The sequence below is a fragment of the Priapulus caudatus genome, unplaced genomic scaffold (assembly GCF_000485595.1).
Source record: "Priapulus caudatus unplaced genomic scaffold, Priapulus_caudatus-5.0.1 Scaffold318, whole genome shotgun sequence".
NCBI classification, from domain to species: Eukaryota; Metazoa; Priapulida; class Priapulimorpha; order Priapulimorphida; family Priapulidae; genus Priapulus; species Priapulus caudatus.
In genome coordinates this window covers 206,569-219,621 of record NW_014577379.1, presented here as the reverse complement: position 1 = coordinate 219,621, position 13,053 = coordinate 206,569, and the positions used below count along the sequence as shown (strand labels likewise).

At 45.5% G+C, this 13,053-nt stretch overlaps 1 protein-coding gene across 8 annotated transcripts in view; it reads right to left on the bottom strand.

Moving 5' to 3' along the window:
* Positions 1-13,053, bottom strand: part of LOC106808963 (steroid 17-alpha-hydroxylase/17,20 lyase-like) — a 23,903-nt gene that overhangs the window by 4,818 nt on the left and 6,032 nt on the right. For 4 of the 8 annotated variants that reach the window (XM_014811897.1, XM_014811894.1, XM_014811896.1 and 1 more), the window contains exon 2: positions 3,333-3,506. The exons of 2 other annotated variants lie outside the window; for them this stretch is intronic. In XM_014811897.1, the coding sequence (XP_014667383.1) occupies positions 3,333-3,495 (163 nt within the window). In that variant the 5' untranslated portion in view covers positions 3,496-3,506. The remainder of the gene's footprint in view (positions 1-3,332; positions 3,507-13,053) is intronic. 2 more of the 8 variants (XM_014811895.1, XM_014811898.1) reach the window with 1 other exon arrangement.

Here is a 13,053-nt window from a genome sequence, read left to right as displayed (position 1 = left end):
TCCAGCCAACCTTACATCACAGCTAGGTGTGTAAATTAATGGAGTCTTTGATGAGGGACGCGATCGTTGATCATCTAGATAACCAGGACATTATTATTAACACGCAACATGGTTTTAGGTCTGGTCGTTCCTGTTTAACCAATCTGTTAGAGTTTCTTGAGGATGTGACACACTATGTGGACTCCGGAACACCAGTTGACGTAATATACCTTGACTTTCAAAAAGCATTTGACAAGGTCCCACATCGCAGACTGGCTTTGAAACTAGAGAGTCATGGTATAATCGGACCAATCCAGCGATGGGTTAGTGACTGGCTTTACGGTAGAAATCAGCGTGTGGTAGTAAATGGTTCTTTTTCACCATGGGCACCAGTGACAAGTGGGGTACCTCAAGGCTCGGTCCTGGGACCGACTCTTTTCCTGATATATATTAATGACATTGACAACGCGGTAACATCTATGGTGAAAAAGTTTGCGGATGACACAAAATTATACCGTACCATTGAGAATGAGGAGGATGCTGCAAAGTTACAATGTGATCTGCATAGTCTGATGGACTGGTCGGCTGACTGGCTGATGTTATTTAATGCAAGCAAGTGTAAGGTCATGCACTTGGGCTATGCCAACAAGAAATTTGACTATACTATGGGCGAGGTGACCTTCGATGAAACAACATCAGAGTGTGCAGCTGCAGTTAAGAGGGCCAATGCAGTTCTAGGCATGATTAAACGCTCATTTATTTACAAGGAAGTTGACATTGTTATGGCACTTTACAAACACCTTGTCCGCCCAACTTTGGAATACTGTGTTCAAGCCTGGAACCCTCATTTGGTAAAAGATATTGACCTAATGGAGAAAGTCCAGCGGAGGGCAACCAAGCTGATACCGGAGCTCTGTCATCTCTCCTATGAAGATCGTCTCAAGGAGCTCAAGCTCACCAAATTAGACCTGAGGAGGTGGAGAGGTGATATGATTGAGGTATTCAAGATTCTTACTGACAGAGAGAAAGTGGACAAAAACAAACTTTTCATTATTTCCTCTGATACAAGAACCAGAGGTCATCAGTTTAAATTGATCAAGGCGCGATCGCGCCTGGACTTGCGCAAGTACTTTTTCACACAGCGGGTGGTGGATTCCTAGAATTCTTTGCCAGTTAGTTGTATTAGTGCCTCTAAATAGTGTAAACACATTCAAAAACGAGATCGACAATTATGAGTCGGACGGCTCCCTTGCCCCCTGCCGCCATGCGTCTATGAGTCGTGCGGCGGCGACAGGTAAATACAGGTAAATAGGTAAATACTTGGAACGTCTCAATAAAAAAAAAGGTAAATAAACACGAAATGTATTTACTACCAATTCTCTCCTCTCCTTCGCCTAGGCTATTATTGCCGATAACTTGCTGTAAATGCCGTTCAAATCACAGGCACTTGGAACGTCTCAATAAAATAAAATAAAGTAAATAAACACGAAATGTATTTATACTACAAAAGTCTTAATGTTTCTCTACTCTATTTCGCCTATAATCACCTGTAAATGCCGGTCAAACGCTCATCTGCAACACACAAGTACACCGCACGCACGCCCTGTGCACAAACAACAAGAACGCATTTTTTTCGACACTTCCTGTTAACTCACATGTTTCTCGGTCGAAATGAACAAACAACACCCTCAACAGCACCCCTGTCGATTTTAGAGAGGCTATATACCCCCACATTTACGAAAATGACATAGGTCTCAATGGGACCCATGTTCTCTATCCTTGAACCCGCATGGCCCGTGCACAAACAACACGAATAATACTAATAGAGGATTTTAGGATCTAACAACACTCTATAGACCCCTTGCACGTGACGTCATCAAAACAAAGGCGGCCATGTTGGCATCATTGCTGCGACCGTGCGACGTGGTTACAGCGTGAAAAGTTCAGTTTAGAGAGATCTCCAACATTTTCACACGAAAATGGTGAATTATTGTAGGATAGCGAATGTACTAACCGATCTGATAGGGAAAAGGATAAGAAATTCGTTCGACTACCTGCTGTTATAACTAATCAGGGAGAACATGAGAAGTGTATCACAGAGGAGAGTGTCGGCTCCTAAACCTCCCCTCCCACATGCCTTACGCCGCTTCGCATCCACTTTATTCAGCTACCTACACGCGTCTAAGCATTGCTTCGTGAAAGTTCGGTTTTTCCGCGATAACTTTATGAATGAACGGTACTTCGGTTATCATAGGTGACTTTCGGGGGCATCGCCTATGCCCTTATCTTTCATTATCTTTCCTAGCACGGCTAATGCCCGTCATGATGGAGCCGGCTCAATCAAGTTTTTACAACGCAGCTCAGTTACTATATGGTGTAGTAAGAGTACCAAATTTGGGCATGTGACATCAATTATCAGCGCTCCAAGCGGTGACGGAAACCGATAGCCAAAATGCTTAGACGCGTATAGGTAGCTGAATAAAGTGGATGCGAAGCGGCGTAGGGCACGTGAGAGGGGAGGTTTAGGAGCCGATATCTCCGCCTAGGAATATCGTATTGACAAGCGGTTGGTCTTGTTGTAGAAAGCAAGGAATTCTGCTTAAAGCAATACCATGAAATTATTCTAGACTCGCAGGCAAAATAGAATAATGTAGTCGTGAAATAGCACTATTTTCCCGTTTTTCTGTTGTACACTCTAGGTATTATTAGCTCTTGATAGCGTCAATGTAAGCGTGGGGAGGGGGTAAACTAATACCCCGTACGAACTACGAATTTGATATGGTGTTAAACTAGCGCGCACCAGGCCCGCGCCAAAGTTTTGCAATGTATACACGCTATCCCGCTCCAATTTGGCCCCGCAAATGAAGGGGGACCAGGCCCGGGATAACTTAGCATGGTATAAGTTATCCCGCACCAAGCTGTGTCTGTAGGCAACAAGCGGGCCAGACCCGGTGCTAAATCGCAATACGCATGCGCATAGCCTTATTTAGGTCACGTAATTGTACGCTCGCTGTACCTTGCTGTCTGCGGGGTGGCGAGCTGAACGGAGAACTGATGACTCATTTAATGTAGGATCAAATATGCAGTCTGTACACTACGATTTGGCGCGCGTCAGACCAGGGCCTTGCGCACGCTAGTTTAATATCATATCAAATTTTGCAGTCTGTACGGGGTATAAAGCTTAATAAAGGTTAGCTTATAGTCATAACCTGACCAGGCTGCGCGGCTAACCTAAATACATATCTTTCATACACATCTTTCTGCATACATGTCTTTCGATGCATGGCCGTTTCTTGGAGCTAATTCTAATGAAGATTCACGTGTGAGCATCCTTCTACAAGTGTAATACTCACGGAGCAGGTTTCCTATGACGGGAAGACGAAGTGGCCCTGGCGGCATACGGTACGGTTTTCTCGTCATAAAATAAAGTATGATTGATGCAGCGAAGAGAGTCAGTAACGCTCTCCAGTCTCCAAGTACAGTTAACCAGTGGTCCAACTTCCCATCTAAAGCCATTTCAGTAACTGCTACAAAATACAGATAAATGGGTATTCCGTGCATTTAGATTTACCATGCAGCTTACGGATCGGATTCTCAAAGACAAAATGTTTTGGCTACTGTATTTGCGTTAACACCTATTGCCTAACTAGGACTACTGACTAGTAGTAGTACTACACTCCTACACAACTGTCAATGTAGCTGAGAGGGTCTATGTCCCCCAGGGTACTGCCGGAACGTACCCTGGTACTATATCTAATATGCCGGACCGTACCTTGCCTACTGGCTACTCCACTAACGAGTCTAGAGAGTCGCCTACTCTCTAGAACCCTAACCCTAACCATATCAGATAGTTACCAGGGTACGTTCCGGCAGTACCCTGGGGGACATAGACCATATGAGCGTCAATGTATTGCAGTGTTGTAGGTCTTGAGGCCGGTCTTGGCTTCGAGACCGGCCTCGAGACCGTTTTCCTTGGTCTCGGTCTCGGTCTTGGCCTAGGAGTGCAATGACTCTGACTCGGACTCGAGCCATCCGGACTCGAGGACTCGGGTCGAGGCCGGCTCGAGGCCACTACATACATAGTACACAACTGTACATATTGTACACTAAAACTCTTAGGTTTTCTAGATACACGGCCTAATCTTGTAACGTTTCCAATGGCTCAATTAAGATTCTTGTCCTTTTGGTTTGAATCTGCTGTCACTTCGTCCCTTTGCGCTTTTTCTACCACTTCTTTCTCTTCTTCTACCACTTCGAAGGTACTAGCACTCTCTCATTTGGTTCAACAAGCCGTGTCATTCGCGTAAAACAGAAATGGATCCGTTACTTTGACACGTTTCGTATGACTCGTGTCTCTGTGTTTTCGGCTGACTATGGCCAAAGAGCTTATAATGATATCATCATATCATGTTTATAAACATTGACGTCATATGCGCACATGCGCAGTTTAACGGTTGGCAGCAAGCAGATGTGTGATATTGTTCGATACAAGCACACGCACGCACGCACGCACGTGTACCTGCACACGTGCGCACACACGCACGCACGCACGCACGTGTACGTGCACACACACTGACGCACGCACGCATGCACGCACGTGTAAGTTCACACGCACGCACGCACGCACGTGTACGTACACACGCACGTCCGCACACACGCACGCACGTGTACGTGCACACGCACGCACACACTCGTGCACGCACGTTTACGTGCACACGCACGCACGCACGTCTACGTGCATATGCACACGCGCACACACGCACGCACGCACACACGCACGTGTACGTGCACACACACGGACGCACGCACGCACGTGTTCGTGCACACGCACGCACACACTCATGTACGCACGTGTACGTCGTGCACACGTACGCATGCACGCACGCACGTGTACGTGCACATGCACGCACGCACGCATGCACGCACGTGTACGTGCACACGCACGCACGCACGCATGCACGCACGTGTACGTGCACACGCACGCACTCACGCATGCACGCACGTGTACGTGCACACGCACGCACGCACGCATGCACGCACGCATGTGTATGACTGTACGTGCATATGCAGGTACGCACGCGCGCACGTGTACATCCAAACGCACGCACGCGCGCATGCATACACGTGTACCTGCACACGCACGCACGTACGCACGCACGAATGCACGCAGGTGTATGTGCTGTGCGCACGTGTAAGTGCACACGCACGCACGCACGCACGAACACACGTGTACGTACACACGCACGCACGCGTACTTGCACACGCACGCACGTGCACACGCACACATGCACCCACACATGCACGCACGTGTACGCACGCACGCACGCACGCACGTGTACGTGCACACGCACGCACACGCACACACGCACACATGCAGGCACGTGTACGTGCACAGGCACGTGTACGTGTCACGCGCGCACGTACGAACGTGTACGTGCACACGCACGCACACCCGCACGTGTACCTGTACGTGCACACGCACACACGCACGCACGCACGCACGCACGCACGCACGCACGTGTACGTGCACTATATAAACAGCACTTTCTATCAGAACATGTGGTCATTCATCTGTAAATGTCAAGCAGCACGCTTCGCTTCTGCCAACCACAACACATGTATAACAAATACACGTGACCTGATCTATGACGTCACGTGAAACATCGCTATACACTTTCGAATGTATACGATGCACTGTTGCGATTTTTCCCCATTTTCCCGATTTTTTCCTTTTTTTCCCCTTTTTTCCCGATTTTCTCCCTTTCTTTATCAAAACTGGACTCGGACTCGGACTCGGGTGGTGTGGACTCGAACTCGGACTCGGGTGGCGCGGACTCGGACTCGGACTCGGACTCGGGGGGTGCGGACTCGGACTCGGACTCGGGTGGCGCGGACTCGGACTCGGACTCGGACTCGGGGGGTGCGGACTCGGACTCGGACTCGGGGGGTGCGGACTCGTCTACAACACTGATGTATTGTATGTCTGACGTTGGTATCCTATATTCGGAAAATCTAAGCCGCGTAGGGTTAGGTAAATAATTAAGTAATTGCGTAAGGTAATTAACAAGTGCCGCATAGCGACAGCGCTCATCTAACGTCTACTGCGGTGACTCTGTGGTGGAGTGGTGGGATTCTAGTAAACCCTGTTAGTCCCAAATGTGTTCACATACACGCCGAAACAGTGGAATGCACAGGGATGGTATCAGGAACCTTCTCAAAAGAAATGTTCGTTGGGATCGTTAATGAAAGTGCCACGAGATGGCGGCGTTACGTTTAAGTGTCTTCAGAGTTAAAGATGGAAGCTCGCCAGTCATACGTAGCAGCAACACCTTATCCTGTGCAAGAGCAGAATAGGTAAAACACTCATCCCATTTACGCTAACGCAACGCCTACAGGCTGCGCAATCACAGTCAGGATCGCGCACCCTTGAATAACGCGAATCAATTGGTGCTATAAAATCTTTGTCGTCTACGGGTTAAGTAGCCGTTAGGGAATACAGAGGATTGGTAGGCGATTAAGGGATTTAGAGGTTACATATGGTAGAGCGTATAATGGCTCAGGGGTACTAATGGTTTTTTAGGTTTAGGGTTAGGCCAGAAGTGTCTACGAGCTTATTACTAAAGCTAGCATCAAAAACGAGTGTAAATTTATTTCCCACGAGCGTTATAATTTACCGAGAGCAATCAATTTTTTAGGCCTGGTGGAAATTCACTGGCTGCAACAATACTGTAGGCCTCCAATAAGCCATCCAGGCATGTTATGAGAGATTCTAAAACTAGCCAAATCCGGGCAGTCAACCTATCCTTTCTAACAGACAGTCAAAAAATCCATGTTTAACCTCCTCGTCCTGTGAGGCGCATATATCTTTGTGACGTCGTAAGTTATTGAACCGAACCAATCAGACTCTACCGTTCATTATCCGCATCACTCGCAGTAGGACCACATCAAGAGCAACAAATTTAATGTATATGAGCGTCCTTTATCCAGAGTAAAGACCAATAAAAGAAAACTAGACCTAGGGTCACCCGGGCGCCCTCCAGCGAGTTGTTATGGTAAATAAGCGAGAAGTTATTACGCCACATAAAATGCTTCCGGCTTCCATTCCCCTTCTCGAGAGGAGCACGCCCACCACCCACTGAACTCGTCCCAGGACTGCTTAAAAGGAAAATAATCTCGTCTTGTAAAACTCTCCCGACCTTCTTCTCGTGCCCATAGGGCTGGAGCGCTTTGGAAGCCTGTGACCTCGCCAATTCGACGCAGCAGTGATGGCTTTCCTAAAACCATGATGCTAATGAGCACGCATACTATCACGAGCCTACAGGGTCGAGACCGTATTAGACAATTCTTTGTTTCGGCGGCGAGAGTTTTTTTCGCCTATTTGCCTTTTTGGAGACCCCCCCACCGCTTAAGATCGCCCGGAACTATTTCGCCTTTCCCTCCCTATAACCTTAAGTTAAGGGAGTGATAATGGTTGCCCCTTCTCTATTTGAGCTCAATGTACCCCCTATCGCAGGTGAGCCTGCTGCACTTCTCCTAAGCACCGCTTTTTGGACTAGTGCATCTGTTGACTCACGTCGTAAGCGTGTGGAACTGTCGAACCAGCAGCTTTTCAGAAAAACCACAACTGGACCTCGCACCTCACGCTCTGGTATATGTGCGAGTGGATCCGAGAGTACGGGGAACCAAGGGGGCAATATTTTTACATTTCAAAATTAAATAATCCTGAATGAGCTTTCTAAACTAGCGAGGAATTTCAGCCGAATTTGATCGGCGCTCACCGCGAAAATGAGGGACCGAATTGATAAAGTTGTTTCTTATGATATACAAGAAATGGAAAGATAAGAGGAAAAACACACGTTCCGGAGGCGGCCCTTTTAAAGAAATCCGCCGGTGAAAAGTCAAATACCCCCCTTTTTTTTTAAAATTTTTTGGGGCCGGAATTTTGTTGCAGCGAAAAATACCGCCTTTACCGGAGATTTTGGAGAGCTGCGAGCGTTATTTTGGCCGAACGTCGGTTTTGGTAACCCCGCATGGCGACGCTCGGGTGGGGGGAGGCGCGGGCCGTATCCCCGCGGGTAGCCAACGGGCACCTGGCACCCCCGGCCAGCCGAAAATCCGTCAATACTCGCGAGCAGCACTGCTGGTTGATCTGGATGTTTATATATATATATAGGATTCGTATACTCACCCAATTGCATACATTATGTTAGCGTGTCAGAACTATTAAGATAGTCCTGAAATCACCTTTACCTTCAGTTTCCTCTTAAGCTACTCAGCGCGCAGATTACATGGGAAGATTAATTGGATTAGAGTGTTTGAAGAGGTGATACTTTAATATTTAAGGGGAGTATATTAATTATTTTCATAGGATAAAAAATATTTGGTATGGAGTAATGGTCTTCATAATCCTCAATTCTATACAGAGAAAGCCATTCATATTAATCACCTACATATGATTTATCGATTTATCCAGAGACGGACAGGGTAAGTCGCAAACATATGACAGTCGCTGATTTATGTGCTCTGACTGACAATTAGCGAATTATAGCGAATAAATATATAAAGGGAAGGTGGCAAGCCATCCCCAAAGAAAGGGGAGGCCATGTGAATAATGGGTCCATGCTGTTGCGGCTGAATTTAGGGTTCCTGGTTTTTCGATATTTTGAATATGTTTTCAAGCCATGTTGCGGGACAAAGGAAAACAAGAAAAAAACAAAAACCTTGCTCGTGGAAATTTTAGACCACATGACTGATAGTGATTTTGTCAGACAATGGTTAAATTACGAGCTGCAACGCGGAGCCACGATGGTTTTTTAGGGGCTATTACGAGTTTTCTAGGGTGATAGGACGTAGCTATTAGGTGAGCGGTGTATGGAATAGGGGGCGAGTTAGTGTTAGGGTTAAAGGGTGTCAGGGTTCTACGGGTTAGGTGCACTTTTTAGGGTTTCCTGTTGGCGCAGTCATTCTTTAAATATATCGGTAATATACCTAGTTGTGTTAAAATTAGGGACGTTGCCCGTTTAGTAAAGCATATCCTAAATCGCCACCTTTTCGCAGCCGGCTGCGGTTAGGTGTTAGAACTTTTAGATAAGTGGCTCGGACACCTAACGTTTCTTGTACCCTCAAAAAAACAGACTTGATGTGCCACAATCGAAATTTTCTGTTTAAATATTCGACTAAACACTGGGCCTAGTAATTCTTGTTCGTATATGTGTACATGTATATAATTGTTATTCTGTGACAGCGTTTGCCGTTTACTGTTGGTGTCTAGAATAAAATAAGGCATTACAATTGAATATGAATTGTGTTGACCTGATATTATACCAAACGCGGGTGGTTTTTATAAAACTTATGAGGCGAGAAAAGCTTGGTAATTCTAATCTAGGTCTAATGGTTCACGGGGTTTCAGCGTAAGTTTAGGTAACTCACTAGGATTATCGCGTACAGGGGCGGGTTTTAAAATCCGGAAAAACCGAGTTTGTTTGGGAAATGTCAAAGTCATTGAAAAGTTTCATGGGTCTCTGGGCAATCAAAGTGCACGACATTAGGAAGGATTCCATTAAAGAAAGAGACAAAATTATTAGGTGTGTAAAAAACTAATAGGGGTGAGAAACGACACTCAACTAGTCTTTCTCATCATAACCATTAAAGGTAACTGACGGATGGCGGCCAAAACTGCAAAATGCCGTCGACACAGGAATATTCCTGAGAGTAGGGCAGATTGCGGGCAAACAAAACTTATGCACTCGCAAGTTTGCAGGCCACATTCGACGCGTTAGCTATACAGACCGTTAGTTGAGAAAGTTGAATAAATGTTCTCTCCCAGTGTTATTGTTCAATTATAAAAGCAAAAGTGAGATCAAATGAAAATTTATAGGAGGTTTTATATAAAACGACCACAATCTACTATTAGTTTAATATAGGGAGTGAGTTGAGAACGGGAAATTTATAAGTGTAGCGGGTTCACGCTCTAAATGGCAATATAAAGTCGCCGTCCAGTGCACGATTTTAATGTAACCATATTGTTCCTAAATTAATGTAGGAGCGAATTTATACGGTATCATAAAATCAGGGAAATTGGCCCAATTTTTGTGATAAAGAACAGCGCTCCTGGTTTTTCTTGTTTAATCTTTTGTTTTGGCACAAAATAGGAACGTTGACCTCATTTAATAGCCGATCTTTTTACTTGGACTTTATTGAAAAGAGGGAACCAAAATGAATGTAGACTTTCCTGCGACATGCGAAGAGTAATGTCGGATAAATCCTTTTGACTCTCAAAGGAGGTTAAACATGGATTTTTGTTTTACTGTTACTGTTAGACAAGAATTTGACTGCGAAAGGTTTTGGGCTAGTAGAATCTATACATGCCTGGATGTCATGAAGGTTTCCTACATGTCACAGAGTGAAATTTCAACAAGCTAAATTTGGTTCGAAGAATGTATGGCTCCTTAAATCGTATTAGATTCTATGGCCATCTTACTGTCAGTGTGTGTTAACATGTAAGATGCAGCTGGCGCAGTGTACTGTGTAGTTTTGCCTGTGTAATTCAGTTACAGGTGGGCAGCTCTCCGTATATTCAGCCTGTGGCTTGGCGTACTAAAAGCTGTGATTGAGTGACTTACCTCTCTGTCTTGGCAAATAGTTGTTGAGCTTAACTACGTACGTAGGGAACTTCCATCTTGTCAATATCTGGAAACATCTATTACGTCAATCCATCTCGGTGGGGCAAACTCTTTCATAAGCGATCTGCGAACGAGACATTCCCTTTGAGAAGGTTCCTGATACCATCCCTGTGCATTCCACTGTTTCGGCGTGTATGTGAACACATTTGGGACTAACAGGGTTTACTAGAATCCCACCACTCCACCACAGAGTCACCGCAGTAGACGTTAGATGAGCGCTGTCGCTCCGCGGCACTTGTTTATAAAGTATACATGTAAAATAAAATGCAAATTCATGTTAATTTATGGGTTCACATTTATTTATTATTATACAACTATATTACACATTGCATCACATTAATGCTTGACACTTGTGGCCTTTGGATGTTTTCATGACAACTTTTATATCAACCGTCGACAAATTCATTCCCAAAAAACTTAGGCGCCAAAACAACAAGCCACGATGGATGACTCGAAAAACCTTGCGAGAGATTCGTAAGAAACGAAAGTACTGGACCAACTATAGACAACAAGGTGATCAGTACTCCTACGAACTTTATAAACGCCAGCAACGCCTTGTGACAAAGATGGTTAGAACCACTAAGAGAGACTTTGAGATGAAACTGGCAAACAACATCAAGAAGGATGCCAAGTCGTTTTTTGCTTACACCAGAGGCAAGCTCAAGACAAAGGACTCCGTCGGCCCGATTAAAGACGATTCTGGCCAGTGTGTGACCGATGATCTAGTAACAGCCACCCTCCTTAATGACTATTTTGGATCAGTGTTTACTCATGAGAATTGCAACATCCTACCAACCCCGAAATGTATGTATTCCGGGACTCTGTCCGATAGTGTGTCTAATGTCATTTTCACTACTACTTCTATTCAGAGTAAGCTCGATCATCTGAAGCCAAACAAGGCAGCTGGCCCTGATGGTATTTATCCGCTTATGCTAATTGAGACGTCAAGCATTATTGCCGCACCGCTGTGCTGGATTTTTCAACGCTCGCTGGATGAGGGCGAGGTACCCGAGGACTGGAAACTTGGAAATATCACCCCAATATTTAAGAAGGGCCCACGTCACGCAGTATGTAATTACCGTCCGGCCAACCTTACATCACAGCTAGGTGTGTAAATTAATGGAGTCTTTGCTGAGAGACGCGTTCGTTGATCATCTAGGTAACCAGGACATTATTATTAACACGCAACATGGTTTTAGGTCTGGTCGTTCCTGTTTAACCAATCTGTTAGAGATTCTTGAGGATGTGACGCATTATGTGGACTCCGGAACACCAGTTGACGTAATATAGCTTGACTTTCAAAAAGCATTTGACAAGGTCCCACATCGCAGACTGACTTTGAAACTAGAGAGTCATGGTATAATCGGACCAATCCAGCGATGGGTTAGTGACTGGCTTCACGGTAGAAATCAGCGTGTGGTAGTAAATGGTTCGTCTTCACCATGGGCACCAGTGACAATTGGGGTACCTCAAGGCTTGGTCCTGGGACCGACTCTTTTCCTGATATATATTAATGACATTGACAACGCGGTAACATCTATGGTGAAAAAGTTTGCGGATGACACAAAATTATACCGTCCCATTGAGAATGAGGATGATGCTGCAAAGTTACAATGTGATCTGCATAGTCTGATGGACTAGTCGGCTGACTGGCTGATGTTATTTAATGCAAGCAAGTGTAAGGTCATGCACTTGGGCTATGCCAACAAGAAATTTGACTATACCATGGGCGATGTGACCTTCGAGGAAACAACATCAGAGTGTGCAGCTGCAGTTAAGAGGGCCAATCCAGTTCTAGGCATGATTAAACGCTCATTTATTTACAAGGAAGTTGACATCGTTATGGCACTTTACAAACACCTTGTCCGCCCAACATTGGAATACTGTGTTCAAGCCTGGAACCCTCATTTGATAAAAGATATTGACCTAATAGAGAAAGTCCAGCTGAGGGCAACCAAGCTGATACCGGAGCTCTGTCATCTCTCCTATGAAGATCGTCTCAAGAAGCTCAAGCTCACCAAACTAGACCTGAGGAGGTGGAGAGGTGATTTGATTGAGGTATTCAAGATTCTTACTGACAGAGACAAAGTGGATAAAAAACAAACTTTTCATTATTTCCTCTGATACAAGAACCAGAGGTCATCAGTTTAAATTGATCAAGGCGCGATCGCGCCTGGACTTGCGCAAGTACTTTTTCACACAGCGGGTGGTGGATTCCTGGAATTCTTTGCCAGTTAGTTGTATTAGTGCCTCTAGATAGTGTAAACACATTCAAAAACGAGATCGACAATTATGAGTCGGACGGCTCCCTTGCCCCCTGCCGCCATGCGTCTATGAGTCGTGCGGCGGCGACAGGTAAATACAGGTAAATAGTAGGGGTGCAACGAATCAC